This window comes from Eucalyptus grandis, chromosome 8 (assembly GCF_016545825.1).
Source record: "Eucalyptus grandis isolate ANBG69807.140 chromosome 8, ASM1654582v1, whole genome shotgun sequence".
In the NCBI taxonomy this organism is placed as follows: domain Eukaryota; kingdom Viridiplantae; phylum Streptophyta; class Magnoliopsida; order Myrtales; family Myrtaceae; genus Eucalyptus; species Eucalyptus grandis.
This window is the reverse complement of record NC_052619.1, coordinates 7,135,285-7,159,366: the sequence shown is the minus strand read 5'-3', so window position 1 is coordinate 7,159,366 and position 24,082 is coordinate 7,135,285. Positions and strand designations below refer to the sequence as shown.

The 24,082-nt window shown below is 41.9% G+C and overlaps 2 protein-coding genes across 2 annotated transcripts; both read left to right on the top strand.

Annotated features, from left to right (window-relative positions):
- The first annotated feature begins 253 nt into the window (after nt 1-253).
- LOC104416115 lies at nt 254-1,334 on the top strand. Its single transcript, XM_018860132.2, has 2 exons — nt 254-432; nt 597-1,334. The coding sequence occupies exons 1-2, from the start codon at nt 295-297 to the stop codon at nt 1,119-1,121; spliced, it is 663 nt and encodes a 220-aa protein (XP_018715677.2). The 5' UTR covers nt 254-294; the 3' UTR covers nt 1,122-1,334.
- A 15,545-nt stretch (nt 1,335-16,879) lies between these two features.
- Nucleotides 16,880-18,548, top strand: LOC120286932. The gene is made up of 3 exons (XM_039299547.1): nt 16,880-17,307; nt 17,411-18,049; nt 18,179-18,548. The coding sequence occupies exons 1-3, from the start codon at nt 16,880-16,882 to the stop codon at nt 18,546-18,548; spliced, it is 1,437 nt and encodes a 478-aa protein (XP_039155481.1).
- Nucleotides 18,549-24,082: the final 5,534 nt, after the last annotated feature.

The following is a 24,082-nucleotide window of genomic DNA, read 5'->3' as shown; positions in this document are numbered from 1 at the left end:
AATTATACTAAGGGAAGGCTCGATAAAAAGTACGACTCGAACGATGGTTTTGGCCAGTTTCTAACCGAAAAGGAGACACTCTATGAGCTTGTCTGGGTTCCTGTTGTGGATGCGAAGCACGATAATAAGGAAGAACTGCAAAAGTTTAAGTCTCTGATGCCCTGGGCTTTTAGGGTAAACCCACTTAAGATGAATGAGTGGGCCGCTACATATATCAAGGAAGAGTGGCATTTCAAACAAGAAACCATGGTTGTGGTGTTGGACTCGCTTGCTTGGGTGGAGAACACGGATGCTATGCCCATGCTACGCATATGGGGGACGGATGCTTACCCTTACACAGGGACAGAAAGTACCCATCCTTGGAGGGAACCACGCAATTGGGTTCAGCTTGTAATCAAAGAACCAATAGTCTCACCCGAGACATCGGATGCGGTAAACAGACTCATCTTTCTAAATTGTCAATGGTAGTTTTTGTTGGGTACTCACAGTATTTATTCCTATTGATAAACGAGCATGACCTCACGCATGAGAATAATTTACATTGCGCATGAATTGTACTGAGTAATCTTACATCTAACATTATCATGTTCACACAGATTAGGAGGACTGAGTACACATTGTTTTATGGAGGCACTCCCGCTACGAATACAGCTGAGGTCACCGGCAAAATTCCCGGCCTTAGAGTGGTTCACATTGAGAACATGAAGCGCTTCTTCATCCGTTTAAGGAGTTGCTTGATTTGTAGGTTGCAGGCTCTGCAAATTCTGAAACCTGAAATTGAGCCATTGAATGATCGTGATGTATCCGAGTTGTGTGAAGCCTACAAAGCCTGTCAAGAAGGCGGGTTTGCAATGCTCACCGAAGGATCTGATCTGTCGATGTTGCATGTTGGCCCCTTCGACACGACTTGGAAACAGTTCACGAATCTGATTGCCCAGGGTGGGAGGATAAATCTTGCAGAAGTTTTCAAAAAGAAAAATAACAATGTTCAAGAACGGTCTGCCTGCGTGCATGTCTACATCCCTGATTATACTGGTCTGGGGGATTTGCGCTGCCCTTTCTGTAGCCAATTCATGAGGTATGATCTGAGCTTCAGGTGTTGCCATTCCGATTCCAACTAAAGGGGGCTCGCAACGTGCAAGGTCCATAACCAATGCCAACACTAAATAAAAAGCGGGCAGTCCAGAGCATGTTGACTGTTGAGTGTGTACGGTGTGAAAGTGTGTTTGCTGTTTGTTGAGTGTATTAGGTGTGGAAGTGTGTTTGCTACAAGTTTCGTGTGTTATCGGTTTGTAATACCAGCCTCCTTGTTCACAAGAGGGCTGATGCGTATTTCTGGCATAAGCTTGTGTGTGATGCGCGTGGACGCAGGGCCATAAGAGCCTCTCAGGGCCTTATTGCCATTTTATTAAATAAATAAAGAGATTGACTCTGTTATATGTACTGTCTTGTAGCAAAATTCTTTTTCCTTAGTCCTTCTGTTTCCTTGGGGCAAAACCATAAAACGCCTCTCTCTCTCTCTCTCTCTCTCTCTCTCTCTCTCTCTCTCTAAGCGAAGGAATTAATCTATGCTATTTAAAATTTCTAGAAAGTGGGACGTTAGATTCCCATATTTAAAGAAACTATAGTTGTTCAACTCGCATGTAGATGGACAAATTAATCAAAATTCTACAAATTAAGATATGTCGATGATAGAAATCACAAAACGAACTTCTAAATACAAGTAATCACGCGCAATACTATAAACTTTAGAATTTCTCCAAATCTTATTTAAAATCTGTAAAGATATTTCGAATGTTAAGTTCACTTGATGTTACATATCAAGTACAATGAGTTGTGTGTTTGACATAAATGTATTGTGAGAGACCAAGTATATTATGAAACAAAATGAATATCATAAGTTGAATAAAAACCAATAGATATCTCTTTCGGTAAGAAGCTAGACAAGTTGGGCCTAAGCCAATGATCAGGGGAGAGAGTGGTACTACTCTCATCAACATATGGCCCGTTTGGTTTGGCTTTTGGGGAATACATTTGTCAAAATGCAAATACCTTTGGGTGAATGGGGTTTTCCGAAATGCAAATATCGTTTGATAAAATTTGCATTTGTAAAGGACTTTTATTAAATTAAAAAAAACAATTTTTTTTTTTTTTAAGTCCGAAAAATGTAGGATTTGCCGGATTGAATTTGGCGACCGGATGGCCGGGTGCAACCCGGCGACGTTCGATGGTCGCCGGGTCGCGCGACCCAAGCGACCGTCGCCGGGTCGCGCGACCCAAGCGTCCGGCGACGATTGCCGGGGTCGGGCGACCCTCGGGCGACGATCGCCAGCGCCTCGCCGACGCGCGGGACCCCTCGGCCGGTGGTCGTCGGCCTCCATGCAGTGGTTTTCCTCACCTGATGAACAGTACCCTCGAAGATGAACAATACCCAAACTTGCATTCTCGAAATGCAACTTCCCAAAGTACCTTCGGACCTCCATTTGGCTAAAGGCCCTTAGAGCCACTTGGAGATGCAATTACATCTTGCCAAAGTCGCCCAAAAAACCGAACCAAACACGTTTGCATTTGGCCAAGAGACTTTGGAGTCCAAATGCTCATCCCCAAAACTGAACCAAACAGGGCCATAATCAGATACCACATAATGGTTGTGATAACAAGTTCAAATGACATCTTGAGCGAACCTTTGGTCAATCTGTGTTTGCACATTCTTTACCTTATCTAAAAAGACTAGTAAGCTTTGCAAACATAGATAAGCCTTTAATGATAGACTCGCGAACTTTTAACACGAGAATTCCAAATGAATGAAATAGTTATGACTAGATATAAGACTGTTTGGACAGTATATTAAGGCCTCACTTGGTTTCCATGAACAAGGAATCATCAAATGAATTTCCACTCTAAGTAATATCTTCCATTAAAATAAGATTGCTCTTATTAGGTTGTCCAATAAATATTTGTGTAAAGACTTAGGTTGATATTTTAGTCATCATGCTACTTTTCCAGGTCAAAAATAAAGCTTGGAAACCCTTGAAAGTTGCTAAGGGGTGCATGATAACTAAAATTTCTATTCCAGAAATAATTTTTCTATTCTAGACCTGTTTCTGGAATAGAAACTGTTTAATAAACCTACTTAGTTTTTCTATTTTTGAATATATTTCTATTCCATAAATTGATTTGGAAAAGAAATTAGAAACAATTTTTCCCACTAAACCCGTAATTTCGGTGAGTTCTCCCTCATCTCCTCTACGTCTTTGCCTCCTCCTCCTCCTCCGCCTCTCCTCATTTTATTAAAAATAAAAATAAAAATATTTATTTTATTCATTTAAAAATTTTAATAAATTTATTAAAATTTTATTAAAAATAAATAAATTATTTTTATTTATCATTTTATTTTTAGTTTATTAAAAATAAATTTATTAAAAATAATTTATTTATGATAAATAAAAATAAATTTAATAAATTTATTTTTATTTGCCTTGAGTGTTTTGCCAAATAAATTTATTTTTATTTTTAATTTTTATTCACTTTAAAATAAATTTATTCTTAAAATAAAATAAAATAGAATAAATAAAATAAATTTATTTTTAAGGATATTTTTATTTTAAAATAAAATGATATTTTTATTTTATTTTTTATGATTTATTTATTTTATTTTATTTTATTCTTTTTTTTTTGTTACTAAATCATTTTTATTTTTATTTTTATTTTTTATATTAAAGGTCGTCGTCGTCGCCGCCGTCATCCGAAAGGAAGAAATTTTGTATCATTATCAAACAAATTTCTATTTTTAGAGTATAAATTTTGTGTCGTTATCAAACGGTTATTTTGCTTAGAAGCTCTTCTAGAAATAGAAATAGAAAAATCTATTTCTGCAGAAAACTATTTCGGAACAAAATGGTTGTCATCGCGCCCTAAGTGTATGACTGAGCTAGTGGACATGGAATTGACAAATAAGCAAAGTAAAGATGATAATGATATTAGGGGGATGCACAGCTAATAAATAAGGAAAAGGCAAATGCATGTCGCGGAATCATTGATTGTCCCATCATCCTCACGAGAAATCGATGTTCTCAATTGTCCCACCTTCATTTCTTTGCTTCGTCGTGTGAATGGCCCTTCGTCGAATCGTAGCGTTGTTGGAAAAAATGCCTTCTTGTCTAAGCTAATGAAGCAGCGTGCGTGACTCTCTTGGACACAAAAAAATAAAATAAACAAATAAACAAAAAAAAAAATCTTTCTTGTGTAAAATTTACTGCGTGTTAGGCCGTTGCTAATGTTTCTACTTCCCACAACATAAATTTCATTTAAATATATGTTGACACGAAGAAAATTATCGAATCAATCATAAACTCATTATAAAGATGCTAATTTGATCATAAACTTTTTAATTTTTCCAATTTAGTCTTAAACTCTTGCACAATGCTTTAATGTGTTCTTCTGATCAATTTTTTGACAAAACTCACTAACATAGCGATCAAGTCATCTCAGCATCTCGTCACCCTTCCACTTCTTTTGTTACTACATTTGGAGTGCAAGTTCTGGTGTCGAGATCTTTTTGTACATTTGGCTCTTCTTAATATATTTCTTACCTTCTACCAAAAAAAAAAAGTCATCTCAGCTATCCTTGGTGACACACCATCACGTCAGTAGTTTTCAGCAAAAATTGATCGAGAGGATTACATTGACATTATGCACAAAGATTTAGGATTAATTTGACAAAATCAAAAAGTTTATTATTAAATTAATATCTGTATTATATGTTTTGGACCAATTGAAACAATTTCTGCATTGATCTGCGATGCTAAGGTGGTGCACAAGTTACCCCATCCACTTTCTTCCCGAGCAAGAATGTATGCCAAGTAAACTATTATAACCTTACGATGTTATCAATATAACATTAACTAATTATTTTAATGTGAAAATACTTTGTCTGACTAGTGTTAGTATGTAAGCAATAGATGGTAAATACTTTTTCATTAGAAGAACGCATTTACCTGACCACCGCTAAGACCATTAGCGATCCGCACTCTAAAAGGAACAAAAAACCAGAAAACAAAAGAAGGGAGCAGGCAATGCACAGAGAGTGAAATGATGAACACCATTCATCATTGAACAGGATAGGGAGAAAAAATAATTTTTACTACCGACTGCATTTACTCCTAGAAAATACATTTTTAGGGGACCTTCCTACAGCATTTTATCAATTGAGTGATGGGTCTGCTAACTATAGGTATTTCAATAGCTTCAGATTGGTTTCCATCAATGTATTATCCGCATAAGAAATAACTCCCTGCCTCGCCTATGGACGGCGGTGGGCCGGAGCCCTAGATTCCGTGTATGTCGACGTACTTACACATTTCAATTTCACCAGCGTCGCCACTCTAAATTGGCCAAACGTGCGTGCGACCCGTACTCCTCGCAAGGGCAGAAACATCGCATAAAACAAAAGCCATCTAAAGTCCAAGGACCACCTAAACTGCTCGCGTGAGTTATTGCCTCTCTGTTTTTCTTTTCTATTACATTTCTTTTCTTTTTCTAGAAAAATCTTTTGTCTGGTCCAATCTTGGACGAGCACCACATGTTTGGATCGCACGATTCGCCGCGTTCTCTGTACAAAATCTTCGATCTGATCCCACCAAAACTTTGTGTCCACATAATGCCTTGTTGGACAGATAATGAAGAAGACGATAACGTTGAAAAGAATCATTTTGAGATTTTGGTACCCTCGGTAAAGTTGATATGAGAATCCAGAGTATGAGCATACCACTATGTGATTGTTCCCCCTCATTTGCCGGGATATATTACAAATGTAATATGTCAGCTCTTTTTTGTTGACAATCTTAAATTTTTAATCAGGAAATTCGCAAAAAAAAAAAAAAACGAATTTCTGTGTGTAAGATCAATTTTGAGATATGATATTTCTTGGGGCATAATATTATTAGAATATTTAAATATTACACAAAGTCATTATTTATCAATTTAATTTTTTTGAATACTTAACAGTTGTGTCATAAAATTTTACACAATATCTCATATATGGCTTCCTTATTATATATTTTTAGGATGAAAATTCAACTTATCATGACGAAGAGTATTGAAATATCTAAACACGGTCTCCAAATTTCTTCACATATCAAGGTTATTATGCAGATATTTTACTAATCAGTTTCGTGCATCCATTTTATTAAAATCTCAATTAAAGTGGATCTTCGTATTTTTAAGAGGGAAATGGTTGATTCATTTGACGATATAACATTGAAATGAACGTGTTAGAGCATGGCGCGTTGGGTTGATATTTGGTTCATGCATTCCCATGCAGGTGTCTCCATCTCCGACAAATCACCATCGCTGTGGTTGTCGTGCCTCTAGGGTTTCATCGGTTGGCATTAATCACGCCGCATCGTGTCTTCTCTTTTGAGACCACGTGGAAGAATGGTCATGTGGGTAAAACCTCAGCCACGCATTCCTTATCTTCAGTACACCACCGTCAGTCATTCTCAAAGCTCCCGTGAGGTACGTGTTGCTTTTTATTTTTTATTTTTCTCCTTTTCCTACTTTTCTTTTTTGATACTTCAATAAGTTTGCTTCTATTTCTTTTTTTTTCTTTTTTTCTTTTTCTGGGAACCCTTCTTCTTCTTCTTCTTCTTTTTCCTAGGAACGATATTCGAAACACACGTTAATTTTCTGTTTCTGTCGGAGTGAACTTTTAGAAATAATTTAGATGCAAAAACAAGAGAAAGAGAAAGAAAGAACACACCATTTCCAACAGACGCAGTAAAAGCTAAGGTCCTACGATAGAAACACAATTTTTTGGATCTTGCACTACTGTAAATGATAATTGAGAGAAATAGCATAAAATGATCCTTTACATGAAGATGATTCTTTTAAGTTATTCTTGCTTCATGTAATGTACATGATTTTTAGATATATTATGTGAAATGTACGATTAAGTAATGGAAACTAGCAAGTAATTATGGTGAAAAATAGGGCTCGCACACTTTGAATTGAAGTTAGAAATTCCCATCTGCTGAGCTCGAGCAGCTCAATTATTTCATGGAATAAGTCTGCACACACAGAACAATATCATATGCAATATGATTTACACTGTTGAAAACTTTTCTTTTTTGGTCAAACACTGTTGAAAACTGAAAAGGCTGGTTTTGCATAATGAAGAAAGGGCTGTTCCGAGGCGAATGATGGAATCAAGACAAGAAAGAGTGGATGAAAAAGAGAATCGTCAGAATGCTTTGACATCATAAAAGCCGATGGCTATGGTCCGGCGGTGTCCTCTGCAAAAAAAATTTGGTAATGAGAGCAATTTGGTAATGAGAGTCGTGAGAACGCTTTGACATCATAAAAGCCGATGGTTATGGTCCGGAGATGTCATTTTCCCTTACGTTTAAAATTGGATTTAATGTGTTTCAGTTGACTTAATATTCATTGCTATTAGCACCCATAGAAATCAAACTTGTTGAATTAATCCATAAGCTCAAATTGGCCAAGAAGGAAAATTTTAAAGCAAAATGTCAATGGGTTTCAAATTACTCAAAGCTTTAATCGCCAATCAAAAGTTACCAAACCAAATTCCTAATGGCCTCCATTGTTCAACATACCAAATAATCTCCCATTGAAGCTTTTGATTATGTCTAAACTTTATTTTTATTTTCTTTGTGACTTATCATATATTGGTATTTTTCTAATTTGGTGGATGAATGTGCTTTTTCTTTTCTTTTTTTCTTTATTACGTTTGCTGAGTTTTAGTTCTTGAAAAGGAGATGACTATCATCATTGTTCTCATGAGCTTTGGCCAATGAAACAAGGCTGAAATTATAGCCCATTGACATTATCATGAGAGTCACATACCTGTTACAAAATATTAAATCTGATCCATGACTACTTGTCCCATTCTTGGTTATAAGGGCCGGTCATTGCAGCTCCACGAACGTAGCAGCTATAAAAAATCTCTTCATGTGAGGTAATAAATACCTAAAGGGCGAGGTAGCTAGAAAGTACCTTAAGACGTGACTTGAAATTAAAATTTCATTTGAGGCAGCACGACGTTGTTATTATTGGATATCACATGCTATGCTCGTTAGCTCTAATTTCAAGTCACGGGACTTGGCATCCTTATTAGCAAACCAAAAATAATAATAATAACAAATAAAGATGATGGATTTATGCTCTAGAAACAAAGGCGATTTTGCTTATGATACACTCTAGTGCTTGGATTGGTCATGCTGTTATTTGTGAACGCTCGTGGTAAAGGTGTGCCATTTACAGCGGGGAAAATGGGGAAGGAAAACGGTTCTGCTTGTGTAGCCTTGCTTATATATGGAGTAATAATTTGAGAATTACAAAATTAGAATTGAGTGGGACCATTGTAGCACTATAATAAAATTCATGAAAATGTGTCTTGGCACTATTAAGTAAGTAGAAGAAGTGAACATCACTTTTATGTTGCATATGAATACATTCGTACATATAGGTATTACATATTGTTTGCGAATGAACGATCTTGTGGTGATCCTTGGTTTTGTAGTAAAATCACATTTATTAGCAATTCTTCAGCCCTTTTAGGAATGAAAATATAAATTCTAGTAAACCAGCCAAGATATTATCATCGTTTGAATAAGCTGGAAAAAAAATTGACTGAGTATACTTCATGTTACAATGAATTGTTGGAAGATGACTACCGTCAAACAGGTTTAAATTGCATTAATCTTGAACTAAGAAGAAGATATCTAGTCCAAATGGAGCATAATAAAATTTGGGATTATCAATTCAATCATAAACATATTATACTGATATCAATCCAATACTAATTTTTTTAATTTTGTCAATGCAATCCTAAACCTTTGCGTGATATTCCAATGTAGTCCCTACAATTAATTATTGCCAAATATCCTTGAATGTGGCAATTCACAAGTTGTCTACATATGAAAGTCGACGATGACTGGATTACCATGTTAGTGATTATCAATGAAAATTAATTGAAATGACTATATTAGAATTTCACACTACATTGATAAAATCAAAAAGTTTAAAACTAAATTAATATCCGTACATTAGATTTAGGAATAAGTGGGTAGTCCTCTCATGCTTAGTTCATTCGTAAGTGCATGAACTAGCCATTCCAACACGACCAGCATGGCAAAAATCAATAAATCTCTTCATACAAAATAGTAAATACCAAAGGATAAGTTGGCCAGAAATTAACTTGTGACATGACTCGAATCCAACCTCATATAAGAGTAGAGTGACCCTCTCATTATTGGTTATCACGCTCGGTGATTTTTTTTTTTTGGTCAAAGGAAACCATATATTCATAGTAACGTCATTTTACAGCCAGCCACAAGGGCATCTACATATATCAGATTCATCAAAATAGGAGGAGGGAATATATTCCAATTGATGGTGGCCTCCTCCTCGCTTTTGTCTCTGTTTGGTCGCCGGTTGACCTAGCCATGTTTAGTTTGGCCTTGTTGTTGTAGTTGTTGCGCCGTCTTTGCGGCTTTTGCATCTAGTCACCCTTCCACTTCTTTTGTTCCTACATTTGGAGTGCAAGTTCCTGGTGTCGAGATCTTTTGTACATTTGGCCCTTCCTTAATATATTTCTTACCTTTTACCAAATATATATATATATATATATATATATATATATATTCCAATTGAGGGCCTAAGTTGCATCTCGATGGGCCTTTGCAGCCCAGTCTGCAACTCCATTGGCTTCCTGGGGGCACCAGCGAATCGTGAGGTTAGGGAACAGTGGTAGCAGTTCAGTGGCCTCTGCAAGCAGGGGACGAAGCTCCCATGGCGCTGATCTCCTTCCAGTGACGGCGTCGACCACTGATCTACAGTCCGATTCAAGCACAACCCTAGCGTGCTGCAAACCCTGTGTTAGCAAGTGCTGAATCACGAAGGTGAGGGCTTGAAACTCCGCGAGCAATGCTGAGGCGACAGGAAATCGTTTGGTGTAGATCTCGATGAGTCTGCTTAATGATCTCGAAAAACCGTAGCCATCGTCCCTTCTGTGTTGTCCAGTTGATATGAGGCATCAACGTTGCATTTTAATGTACCCAGATCAGGCGGTCTCCAGAGATGGTCCGGATTCAGGTTGAACTCAGCTTTTCTCGCAGAGGAAGGAGAAGTGATTTGGTGGAGTCGAGTCTCCGTCAAGGCTGTTTCGACTACAATGAAGAGATTTAGCCGTTGATTGCGGAAGAGGTAGCTGTTCCTCATTTTCCAAATATGCCAATAGACATTAGCAAGAAGTTCTAACGAAGGTGCGTTTGCTGTTGATACCGATTTTATAGCAAGCCAAACGTTGAGTCGATGAGTGTGCTGAGGTTAAATATCAATGTTGATTTATGGATGAGTCCAAATAGGGCGAGTCCAAGAGCATAGTAGGATTAGATGTTCTACTGTTTCTGGGTATTGCTGGTTGCATAGTTGACAGTAGGGATCATAAGTTATGCATCGACGAAATAGGTTTTCTCGGGATGCTACTGCATTTTGACAAAGTGACCAAAGGAAAGCTCTAACTTTGGGGGCAGTTCTCATCGACCAAATTTTGCACCAGAGAGTGCTAGGTGTCTGATGAGAGGTAGATGGTGTATGGTTGTTGTTGTGGCTGGACATGTCTGTTAAAATGCGATAGTTGCTCTTGATTGTATGTGTGCCATCCTTTGTAGCTAGCCAGACAAATTTATCTTCTACATAGAGAGGTCTAATTGGTCTGGTCAAAATTTCTTGAACAGTCAGCACATCTAGAATGCGATACAGTAGAGGTACATTCCAGGTATTGTGAGTAGCATCTATTAGGTCAGCCACAAACTTCGGGTCCTCTCTGTTGGCAGGACCAAACAAAGTTCCACTTTTTAACCACGGATCCTCACGGATACGAATTTGCTGCCCATTGCCTACGGACCATCTAGTATATGGTAGGATAGCATCCCAACCTGTAAGAATACTCTGCCAAACCCATGATGGACGACTGCCTTTGGTTGCTGATTTAAATTTTGTGTTATGAAAATACAACCCTTTTAATAGTTGAACCCATAAAGCCTGAGGTTGTTGGAGTAAACGCCATGCTTGCTTGCCAAGCATGGCTTTATTAAATTCAATGAGATCCCGAAAGCCAAGCCCACCTTGATCCTTACTGCTTTTAAGTGTATCCCATTTCTTCCAATGAATGCCTGCCCTATGCATATCATTTTTCCACCAAAACCTTGCAATGTTCTTCTCAATGATTTTACACAACGATAAGGGTAATCTGAAAACCGACATAGCATATTGCGGTATCGCCTGAATGACAGACTTGATAAGAGTTTCCTTACCTCCCTTGGATATGAGCTTTTCCTTCCATCATTCTAATTTTGATTGAACACGTGCTAATATCCATGAAAACATGTCCTTTTTGGAGCGACCCTAGTCCGAGGGGATACCCAGATAGTTACCAGCCCTTTGAAGCACAGGAATTCTAAGTTCTAGAGACATATTTTCCTGTAGACTCATAGGGCAATGCCGACTAAAAATAATCCCTAATTTGTTGTGATTCGGAGCTTGGCTCGTAGCTACACAGTACTGATTTAAGATATTAGCCAAGTTTTGACACTCATGAATGCTGCCATCGAGGAAAAAGATTGCATCGTCAGCAAAAAATAAGTGGGAAAAGGTAGGACACCACCTATTTAATCTGATGCCCTTTAGTTGTCCCATATTTACTGCTTGGTTGATCAATATTGACAAAACATTCGCAACCAAGATGAATATATATGATGAGAGAGGGTCACATTGCCTTAGGCCACGAGTAAGGAAAATATAAGGAAGTAGCTCCCCATTTAACCTGATACTATAGGATGTAGTTGTGACACATTGTAATATCCAATGTACCCACTTTGGATGGAAGCCCACCTGAATTAGATAGTCCCTAAGAAAATCCCATTGAATTCTATCATATGCCTTCTGCATATCGGTTGTTGACACCTAGTTTTTTATCTTTCAAATAGTATAAAAAAAAAACAATCAAAATCAAAATCAAAATCAAATAAAAAAAATCAAAATCAAAAAAATTTTAGCTATTAATTTCCTTAAAAAAAAAAAAGAGTTGTGAGGTCAGGTCGGGCCGGATCCAGCCTTGGCCCGACCCGACCCCTTTTTTCTTTTATTTTTTCCTGCGTGGGCCTAAGCCCAACCCTCCCATTTACTTTTTCTTTTTCTTTTCTTCCCCTTCGCACAGCCCAACCCTCTTCTTCCCTCTGGCTCGGCCCACCTCGTTGTCTTCTCCCTCAGCCGCCTACTGCACGGGGAACCAGCGAAGTAGAAAGCAGTTGTCCGCTTGGGTAAATGGCGAAGCCGAAAGCAGGGCCAGGGAAGGCAGAGGAGACAGCATCATCTCGCTGGCAGGTCGGCGGGTTGGGGGGAGCCGATTCGGATGCACGCGGAGCTGATTCGCGCGCACGCGAAGAGAAGCAGGGGGAGATCTGCACCAGAAAAAGGAGAGAAAGAGGAGAAAAACAGGGGGGGATAGAGAGAGAACAGGGGACCGAGCACAAGAAAAACACAGAGAAAAAAGAAAATGAGAGAAAGAAACACAGGGGAGGAGGAGTCGTGGTGGCAGCCCTCGCCGCGCCACCGCTACCCCCTGCGACGCCTCCGCAGCCCGAAGCCGCGACGCCGCCGCCCTCCGAGCATCGACCCATAGTACCAACGCCTGCAGCCTCCCGACACCAAGCGAGCGTAAGAGAACCGGAGGGAGAGGCACAAACGAGAGCGAGAGAGAGGAGAGCGAGCTCGGGTGGAAGAAGACTCGCCGTCGCCGTTCGTGCCGTTCTTGCCGTCACCACCCGCCGCCGCACCGGAACGCCCGACCCGAGCCACTACGCCCGCGATCCCATCCGTGCCGTTGTCGCCGCCCAGAGCCGCGGCCGCCGCAGCAGCTTGACCTCAACCCGACGCCGACCAAACTGAGCCGCCGCCCCCCCTGCCCAACGCCATCCGAACTGGCACCGCCGACCCCTGCGCTCGTTGCCTTCGCCAAACCACGCTGACTTGTGACTCGCCGCGCTTTGCCTGCAACCACGAGGATCGCCGCGTCTCCGCCCCTACTCCGCCGCGCCTCCACCCGCAAAATCCGCGAGCCCTGCAGCAGCTCGCCATCGCCCACCGCGTCTTCGCTGTCACCCGCCGCGTCGCCGCCGCCGTCAAGTCCGTCGCTGCCGTCGTCAGCGTCGCCAAGGAGCCGTAGGGCTTCGGCCACGAACCGGGTCGCACGGATCGGGCGCGAGTCGCGAAACAGGTAGGTTTTTCTTTTTTTAAACGATTTTGGGCTTGTTTTGGGCTTGGTTTGTTTTTGCTTGCGGGCTTAGGGATTTAAGAGATTGTGGGTTTAAGGAGTTGTGGGCTTCTTTTTAAAAAAAATAAAAGAGATTGGACTAGATTAGGCCCATTTGGTTGGGCCCAATCCGAATCGAAGAAAGGCCCGAGCCTGTGGTCGGGCCGGTTCGGCCGGCCCCCCATTTGGACCGAACCCGAGTCCGGTCTCCGCCCGGACCCGATCCGCGGTGACCGGAGGTCGGGTCGGGTTGAATCGAACCCGACCCGGTTCACCTTTTAAAATAAAAATTAATTTAAAATTTTAAAAATATTTCTTTAAAAAATTAAAAAATTTAAAATTAAAATTTAAAAAAATCAATCAAAATTAAAAAAAATCAAAAAAATTTCGAAAATCCAAAAAATATATTTAAAAATTAGAAATTGGTTATTTTTCTTTTAAAAAATATAAAATAATTAAAAATTAAAAAATTAAAAAAAATTAAAAAAAATTTCGAAAATCCAAAAATATATTTAAAAATTAGAAATTAGATATTTTTCTTTAAAAAAAATTAAAAATTAATAAAAAAATTAATAAAAAAGTAATAATAATTAAAAAATTAATTAAAAAATTAAAAATTTGAAAATCCAAAAATGATGGGGTTTGATTAGGACTTGCCATGTATTGCCATTGTAGTGTAATTAGACCTTTATGTGCTCGTATTTTGATTACGTTGCATGTTTAATTTGCATATCTAATCATGTTTGATTGCATGTGTTTAATTTTATGGCAATTAGGATCTTGATAGTTATGATTATTACTTTAATGATTGCGCACCCGCATGATCACCTCGTATGTTAGTGGATAAGTATAAAATTAATCCAAACTGCCTGTCAAAAATCATTTTGTTAAAATGAACAAGATTAGGTATCGAAAGAGCACTAATTGGTTAATTAGTGTAATCAAGTCCCCGAACCTAGATTCTCTGGTTGCGTAGGAAGTGAGGTATACTCCCATACCTCACTTGGTTTCTAGCCGACCCCAATAGGCTAGTGGCGACTCCGTTTGTGCAAAAATTCTAAAGAATATCCCAATGTCACGCGGGGTATGGGCTTGGGAGAGCCCGTGCCTGATCATGGGCCTTAGCCCCGTCCTTTAGGCAATACACCTAAACTTTGTTCCCTCCCACGAGGGTAGGTCGCGACAACTTGGCGACTCCTGGGGACTTGGTTTTGGACCTTAGAGGACTTAGGCCAAAATTAATCTTGTTCAAAAAATATTCGTTTGGTAGCGAGGATTTCAGGTTAGTCCCAAACATTAAAGGTGTTAAATGTTTTTGTAGAATGGGAGGTATAAGGGGAAGTGTTTGCTCACCTTTGTTTTGTAGGGAGGTGAAGGAATGTATGCTTTATTGTCCATGTATGAAGTGTTGATTGCTTATGAATTGTCATGCCTGTATCTCCTGCATTGCACTATACTTTAGCACACACAACCTGCCACCGGACCTAGGCCACATAGGATCACTTAGGATGGTGTTGAGGTGGATACCACTCCGACTACAAGCATGTAGTACGAGTCGCCCATCTCAACCCCGAAATTTCTTTCTTGATGTCAAAGGTCCCCACCCAGTGCGAGCATGCGACACGGGTCGAGTCCTTTGACGAAGCGAGTCATGGGTAACACGACCTAGCCACGAGCTTGTTGGTTCAGTCTGTGATCCCATGGCTTCATTTTTGAGCCATCTAGAGTAGAAATTGAACCACTTTGTCCATGCGCATGTCTATGACCTTTACATCGCTACTCAATGAGTAGGGTAAGTTTTTCTTGAATTCTTTTCATCGCAATTTACTTATTTGTTTTCATTTTGGCCGGTCCATGACAAATTAGGTTGATCATACGATGGGGGTACCCGACCTTCGCATCATCTCCATCCCGAAAGCCGAGCTTCGTGCGTGGTGGGATAGATTAGATCCAGCAGGCCGTGATTGGGTGCGATCGTATGTTGGACGTTTACTTCCCCTATTGGAGATAGAAACTCATTCTGGTGTTGTGCAAGCATTAGCGCATTTTGGTGCCCGCAACTTGCACGTTCATACTTGGTGATCACGAACTCACTCCAACCTTGGAAGAATATGGCGTTGCCATTGGAAAACCCTTGGTGTCGAAGTTAGTTAGCCCACCGTAGGGACCGAGCATGCATCGACCTTATCGATTTTCTTAAAATTAAAGAAGAGGACGTGAGGAAAGTTTTAAAAGCCAACCGCAAGACCTGCCCATTTTCATTCTTAAATGAGCTTTTTCAAAATGCCAAATCTTTTCAAAAGAATAGGATTTTCCTCTTAGCTTTCTTCGGGTTTGTAGTATTCCCACATTGTAGGAATGCTATTAACCCTTCTGTGGCATGGGTAGTTCGTGAGGTATGTATGGGAAAGGGTTTTGTTCATGCCGTCCTAACTGAAACCTTTCTCTCCCTTACTCGTTTTAAGGAAAACAAAAACAAAGCTTTCTATGCTCCCCCTGAACTCTTGCAAATTTGGTTTTTTTCTCACATTAAGGGGTTCGGTAACTTGATGACCGTGAATGACATTTCTGACTCTAACCACCCTATCCTAAAGTTTAGAGATAGGAAAAATGTTTGCCCCGATTATCATTATTCTGAGTGGTTAATTTTCATGACCAACCCCGGACCTGAGGATTTCCAATGGCATGCCAAATAGCTCCGAGTTCAAAAAGCGCGGTTCGTGTGTGGACTTACTGGACCTATTCCTTTGTTGGGAATCACTGGGGTCACCGAATATTGCCCGACTCGAGTCACCCATCAATTTCAAGAGGTTTAGCAGCTTCCGCCGGCGATCCAGGAAGACCCGCTTAGGATAGACTTCCCTGACGGATGCCAAGATCACGAGGACTCTGTTGCGTTGGTCAAGTCGATGTGGGATATGTGCCACCCCCGAAAGTTAATTTGGCCCGAAGAAGAGTTGGAGGGGCAAGAAAAGACTTACTATGCCTCGAAAGAATACATCCTTAGACACAAGATTCCAGAGAGCCTTCGCCCGAAGATTCTTAAAGTGCCATTGAAGATCACCCACCGAGCTGAGATCAAGCGCCTCAAGAGGGAGCTCAAGGAAGCCGATGAGCGTGCTTCGAAGTTAACCCGAGTTAGTGGAGCTGCCACAAGCGGAAGCCATCCTCATTAGTTAGATTGAGTCGAGCACGATATGTAGCGGACCATATTCGCATACGTTGCAATATTATGGAGTTTGTCTCGAGTCTCGATGTTGAAAATTGGGAGTTAGGAGAATGTCTTTTCGTCTTTGAAATAGCTTTGTTGTTTAAGGGTTTTCTTTTGCGTTTTTTTTCTTGTATTATGTAGCAACTTGGCTTTCAATGAAACGAGCAAATTGTGGCGATTAGATCTTTGTCGTGGACCGACCGCCTAATTATTACTTGTACTTATATATGCTTATCTACCTTTGCTTCAGGTACTAACCGATCAATTGTCTTCTACTGATCATCGACACGGCCAAGCGGAGATCCCCAATTCGCACGTGCGCAAAAGTCAGAATGGAGAACGATGATACCAACGTGCGCATGGCAAAGATGGAGGACCAACTGGCCCAACTCACCGCAATGATGCTTGAAATAAGCCAGAAGCTTAAGGAACCCCCCGCTGTAGCTGTCATTGGAACATCCACTCCTACGTTATCAGGACATGCTTCCCCGTCGACGGGAGGCACGCACGTTGTTGATCTCCCCGGGAAAGAAATTGCCGGAGAAGCTCCTTCTGTCACGCCAGTCATCGTCAATTTGGATCCTCCTTCGAAGGAAAACCCAACACCCCGCCTAAGTGACGAGAGTGAAAAACGTTTGGCAAAGATGGAAGAGCGACTATATGTCTTGCAAGGTTACGAGTTGAAAGGAGCTGATAGGTTATCTCCATACACCAAGACAAGCTTTCCTGAGAATTTCCAGGAGCCTGAGTTCACAAGAAAGTATGACGGAACGGGATGCCCAAGGACCCACCTTAGGTATTAGATGAGAAAATGGCTCGCTATGCGACAACGTGCCATTCCTCATACACACATTCCAAGATAGTTTGGAAGGCATTGCCCTGACGTGGTTCATTGCGCTGGACATTGAAGAATTCACTAGTTGGGATGACCTAACCAATGAGTTCTTACAACAATACCGGTTTAACACCGAGCTTGCCCCCACGAGGGAAGAGTTGACTCGCGTTGAGAAGAAGAGGAATGAGTCATTCAAGGCCTTCGCGCAAAGGTGGAGGACCATGGCCTCACAAGTGAAGCCGGCCTTGAATGAGAGGGAGATGAAGCAGCTGTTCCTCAAGACATTGCCCTATGAATACTTCCAAGGGTTAGTATTCTCGGGTTGCCAAACATTTTCACATCTAGTTGAGGTAGGTGAAGGAGTTGAATGGGCAATGGTTGAGGGAAAGAGTTCAAACGGAGGTGCGAAGAAATTCCCAGCAAGAAAAGATATGGAGGCTGCAATTGAAGTAGCGCTTGTGCAAGAGCCCCATTTCCCTCGGCCAACTGCAGCACCCGCGCACAAGCCTACGATGGTTCCAGGTAGTTCATCACAAGCATTCGATAATGGCAAGAGGCCGTTTCGAAAGGGGTTTTCTCCACCACCACGCCCGCTGTCAAAGTTATTGCCCATGCTTCTTGAAAAGAGGATGGTCGCAAAGGAGGTGCCTAGAGATAACCCCCCGAGGTTCGCCGGGTTCGATATAACCAAGACCTGTGAAAACCACATGGGAGAAATGGGGCATGATGTAGATAATTGTCACATGCTAAGATACAAAGTTTAACAGCTTCTAGACAATAACATTTTGACTTTCAGGGAAGCTCAGCCCAACGTGCAACAGAACCCTCTACCAAATCATGTAGGGGGAGTGAACTCAATTTCCGAGGACACACGGGCGAGTCAGCAACCTCTAGTATTGGATGCTTCCGAGTTGTATGAATCCCTAGTGCTAGCGGGATACTATGAAGGCCAGAAGGATGTGACCCTAGAAGAGAAAGTGAACCGCGTCCGTAGGATGATAACCATGGGAGTAATCAGACGCGGAGAAGAGGAAGAGAAGGTCGTATCCGTGATAATGCCATCATCATTCCGCTCATCTTTCTGCAACTTTGCTGGTATGTCTCGGGCGAGGAAGGCTATGCATGGAATTTCGAAGACCCGAAGACTTTATACGAGGAAGGGTTGATAGCTATGATTACCCCGATGGTGATTGAATTGTCTGATGAGGAGCTCGCAGGTGATATCGAGCTGGAAATTGCTGAACCCACAGTGATCGACCTTATGGTCGAAGAGATGTCGACTATCGAAGTCACGGGAGGACACACAATGCCGGTCACGATTGAATTGCCTCCCCAGGAGGAAGACGGAATGGTAATCTTTGGAGTATCCTCCCAAATTCGATTCCAAAGCTGTACCTTGGGGTTACGGAACAAATGAGGTAGATGCTGTCACGCGATCAGGCCACTGTTATGCACCTGATAAGGGAATAGAAAAGAAGGCCATAACCGAGGAGGAGGCAAAGCAATTTTTGGCTGTAGTAAAGTCTAGTGAGTTCAACGTGGTGGATCAACTGCGGAAGTTGCCGGCTCAAATCTCCCTCCTGGAATTATTCAAATCTTCCGAGAAGCATAGGGACATCTTGCTAAAAGTCCTTAACGAGGTGCATGTGCCAGAGTCAATTGATGAAGTCCAATTGAAGGAGTTCGTTGGGGCCGTTCTATTAAAAGATCAAATTTCCTTTACTGATGAAGATCTCTCCCCCGATGGTCCTAATCATACCAAAGCGCTACATATCTCGGTGAAACATGAAAGCACTATTGTTTGCAGAGTATTGATTGATAACGGTTCGGCACTCAATATATGCCCGTTGGCTACTCTCCACCGTCTTGGCATTGATCTTGGGAGAATGCGTACTGGCAAGTCGATTTGTGCGGGCTTTTGATGGGATGAAGAAGGATGTGATAGGGAAATTGAGCTTGAGCTGCGGCCCCTCAGTACTTTTCCAAGCCGTGTTCCAGGTGTTAGATATACCAAGTGCTTTTAATTTTCTGCTAGGGAGACCGTGGATCCACACAGTAGGTGCGGTTGCCTCTAGCCTCCATCAGAAAGTACGATTTGTGGTGGACAACAGGCTTATCACGGTCCATGGAGAATCCGACTTCAAGATCTATCACGAGACAGCCATCCCCTATGTGGAGCCAGAGTGTATCGAGGAATCCAGCTTTCAAACCCTCGAGCTGGTATCCATGGTCCATGTACCTATAGGGTCCTTCACAAAGGCTCCTAATTTGTCTAAGCCGGCCATAGCTGCGGGAAAAATTATGTTGGCAAGTGGGTATAATCCTGGAGAGGGCCTTGGATCACACGGTCAGGGTGTGCGAAAGCCCATTGAAGCTCATAAAAACTCGAAGAGGAGAGGCCTAGGATATGTTGAGGGGCGAGAAGGTTGTAGCAAGCAAGGTGGTCATGGCAACCGAGGGGGCCGTGGAAGGCAGAGAGGCCGGAATGCCGGAGGAGGCCGAGGTGGGTATAGAGATTGGAGTGAACGTATTGCCCAAACCGAGGAGGGTGAGGGCGATCAAGGCCCGTTTCATCCGTTGTTGGAAGAAACATTTCCAGGACCTCCAAGGATGTTATTCGAGGAAGAGGGGGACATCTATGGTGTGACTGAGCTATTCGAGGAAGACATCATATGTGCCATCCCGGGCATGCGAGGAGGCCGAGTCCTCCTACGAAGTCATGGTTGTCCCTTCAAAGTAGGGGCGGTTCTCGTCTAGCCTAGTCTTTTGTTTTATGTCTTCCCTACGTGGGATCTCATAGTTTTTCTTTCTTTATTTCCCGTTTATGTCATCTATAATGTGAACTATGGTCAACCCCGATCTTGAGCCATTGGTCGTGGGTGGTGTGTGTTAAAATACGGCCTTATCTTTCCTCATTCAATAAAATAGACACATGTTTTATTAAGGACATGTGGAGGCACATCAAACTAGTCCTATGATGGTCACTGAGGCCTAGGTCTCTACATGCTCCCTTATTTGACTGCCTTGCAAGGACGAGGAAATCCGAGGATATGAGGATGAGTTCTTGAAACTTTTACAAAAAAATACTTCAAAAATTCTTCGAAAAACGACATGCATTATTTTTATTGTCGACATTGCTCTAACTCATTTTATCGCATCTCAGGCATTACATTATGCATAATCATAATAAGGACGCATATGACTCGGACGTGCATGAAGAAAGTCTCTCGGGTTCCGATGACACCGACGATGACGATCAAGGGGATTGAACGCGAATGGAATCGATATGAAGGATCGAAGCCGTTGACCGAAGAGCGAACAATCACCATAAATTTAGGTGACGCAGAGAATGTCGGGAAGTAAGGATCGGGGCATGTCTCTCGTAGTCGAGGCGGAAAAGACAACTAATCTTTTGAAAGAATATCAAGATGTGTTCGCGGGACATATGCCGATATGCCGGGATTGGACCCCGAAATTGTGGAACATGCTCTACCAACAGATCCTGATATGCCACCCAAGAAGCAAAGACTCAGGAGAACTAAACCAGAATTGTCCAAGAAGATCGAAGAGGAAGTAATGAAGCTGCTGAAAGTAGATTTTATCGAAGTAACACGTTATCCTGATTGGGTAGCAAATATTGTGCCTGTAATGAAGAAAGATGGGCGAGTCAGGGTATGTGTTGACTATCGTGATCTAAATCGAGCAAGCCCCAAAGACAATTTTCTACTCCCACATATCGATGTCTTGGTTGACAGCACGGCAGGATTTGAGTTATTCTCCTTCATGGACGGTTTTTCTGGATATAATCAAATCCGTATGAAGAAGGAGGATAGGAGCAAAACATCATTTATAACTCCTTGGGGAACTTTCTGCTACAAAGTGATGCCTTTTGGTCTAAAGAATGCTGAGGCAACGTATCAAAGGGCCATGGTCACGTTGTTTCATGACATGATGCACAAGGAGATTGAGGTATACGTGGATGATATGATTGCAAAGTCAAGACAGGGTGAGGACCATGTTGGAGTCTTGCAAAAGCTGTTCAAACGTCTTCGGAAATTCAAGCTGCGCCTTAATCCCACAAAAATGCGTTTTTGGGACGAGATCGGGAAGCCGTTAGGGTTCATGGTTAGTAACAAGGGCATAGAGATTGATCCGTCAAAGGTTAAGGCTATTTGTGATTTACGAGCCCCGACCACCACCAAGGAGGTCCGTAGCTTGATGGAGCGGCTCAATTATGTGGCGAGGTTCATCTGTCAGTTGTCTGAAACAGCGAGGCCATTCTTCAAGCTCTTGAAAAGAACGCAAAGATTGAGTGGGATATCGAGTGCCAGGTGCCTTCGAGAAGATAAAAACACTATCTCACTCACGCACCAGTTTTAGTACCCCCTCTCCTTAAAATTCCCTTAATTTTGTACTCGACCATACATGATGAATCGTTGGGAGCCATGTTAGCACGTAAAAGACCAAATGACGGGAGAGAATGCGCGATATATTACTTGAGCAAGAAGTTTACTATTTCCGAGATGAACTACACGAAGTTGAGAGAACTTGCGTGGCCTTGATTTGGGTTTGCACAGCTGCGGCAATACACGCTCCATCACCGAATCTGTTGGTGACCGAAAATGATCCCATCGATACCTCTTGGAGAAGGCTAAGATCGGTTGGCAAGTTGGCCAAGTGGCAAATCTTAATTTCAGAGTTTGACGTTCGAGCTTGGGGCGAAGTCCGTTAAAGGTCGCGCCATACTTGGACATGTTGGCAGAAAGTCCCGAGAGGTCCGGGACATCCGATGAGGATAGTGATGCGGGGAACAAATTTTACTTGTATCAAGTGACAAATGGACGATGTACTTTGATGGTGCAGTTAATTTAGCTGGTCGGGTACCAGGCGATTCTTATCTCCCAGATGGTCAGCACTACCCTGTTGCCGCTAAATTGACGTTCCCTTGCACGAATAATATTGCCGAATATGAGGCGTGCATTCTCGGCCTCAAGCTGCTATTGACATGAAGATCCGAAAGATGCGGGTTTATGGTGATTCAACCCTTATCATCTTACGAGACTAAAGGCGAATGGCGAACACGGGATTCTAAATTGATTCCGTATCATGAGTTCTGGGAAAGTTGACGAAAGAATTCCAAGAAATAGAATTTGAATACTTGCCAAGGTCTCAAAATCGGTTCTTCGATGCCCTAGCTACCTTGTCTTCAATGTTACAAATAGCTGGAGGCTTGGACATTGAACCATTAAGAATTGAAATCTTTAGGCGCCCGGCTTATTGCATGATGATTGAAGAAGAACCGGACGGACAGCCTTGGTATCATGACATCTTGAAGTATCTGCGAGTGGTGAATTTCCCGAAGGAAGTGAAGCAGCAGATAGAAAGCATTTAATAAAGTTAGCATCGAAATTCTTCGTCAGTGGAGATGTCATCTACAAAAGGTCATTCGACTCAACATTGCTAAGGTGTGTCGACGCTAAAGAAGCTGATCGTTTGATGAAAGAGATACATGAAGGGGAGTGTGGCCCCCATATGAATGGACACTTGGTGAGAAAGATCATGCGACTTGGTTATTGGCTGACCATGGAGTTTGACTGCATTCAGCACGTACGATGGTGTCACCAGTGCCAGATTTATGGAGATAGGATAAATGCCCCTCCAAATGAACTTCACCAAATGTCTCAACCCTAGCCCTTTTCAATGTGGGGAATTGACGTGATTGGGTCCATTAACCCTAAAGCTTCAAATGGGCATCGATTTATCCTAGTGGCGATAGACTATTTTACCAAGTGGATCGAGGCCAATTCATATGTTAATGTTACTGCAAAAAATGTGGCAAAGTTCATTTGTCGCTCGCTACGGGGTGCCGGAGGCGATCATTACCGACAATGGCACTAATTTGAACAACAAAGTCGTAGATGGATTGTTTAGTGAGTTTCGAATTAAGCATTTGAACTCGTCACCATATCGTCCTCAAATGAATGGAGCAGTGGAGGCGGAGAACAAGAACATAAAGAAAATCCTATCGAAGATTGCCGAAAATTATCGTGATTGGCACGATAGACTTCCTTACGCGTTAATGGCGTATCGAACTTCTATCCGCACCTCCACAGGGGCAACTCCTTTTTCACTCGTGTATGGGATGGATGCAGTCTTACCTGTTGAAGTTGAGGTCCCTTCTCTAAGGGTCCTTTCCCAATCTATGCTCGATGAGGCGAGTGGATGCAATAGAGGCATGAGCAGTTAAACTTGATTGATGAGAAGAGATTGCAAGTTGTGTGTCATGGCCAATGCTATCGAGACGAGTTGCAAAAAGCCTTCAATCGAAGGGTGCGTCCTAGATACTTTGAAGTCAATGACCTGGTGCCGAGGAAAGTGCTTCCGATTATACAGACCCTCGTGGAAAATTCACCCCGAACTATGAAGGGCCGTATGTCATTAAAAGATTCGCCTGGTGGTGCTATGATTTTAGTTGAAATGGATGGCAAGTGAATTGCCTAGACTGTAAACTCAGATGCAGTCAAGAAATACTTTCCATGATTGAAATCAAAGTCGAAGAGCCACTTCATGCGCAACTGAGTCACATGGCATCATGCATAGCATCATAGATATCATACGTATATCACATACATGCATATCTATTTGTGTTTTGAGGCTACCGTTCGATGAGGAAAATGGCGGAGGGAAAAGTTGATTCAAA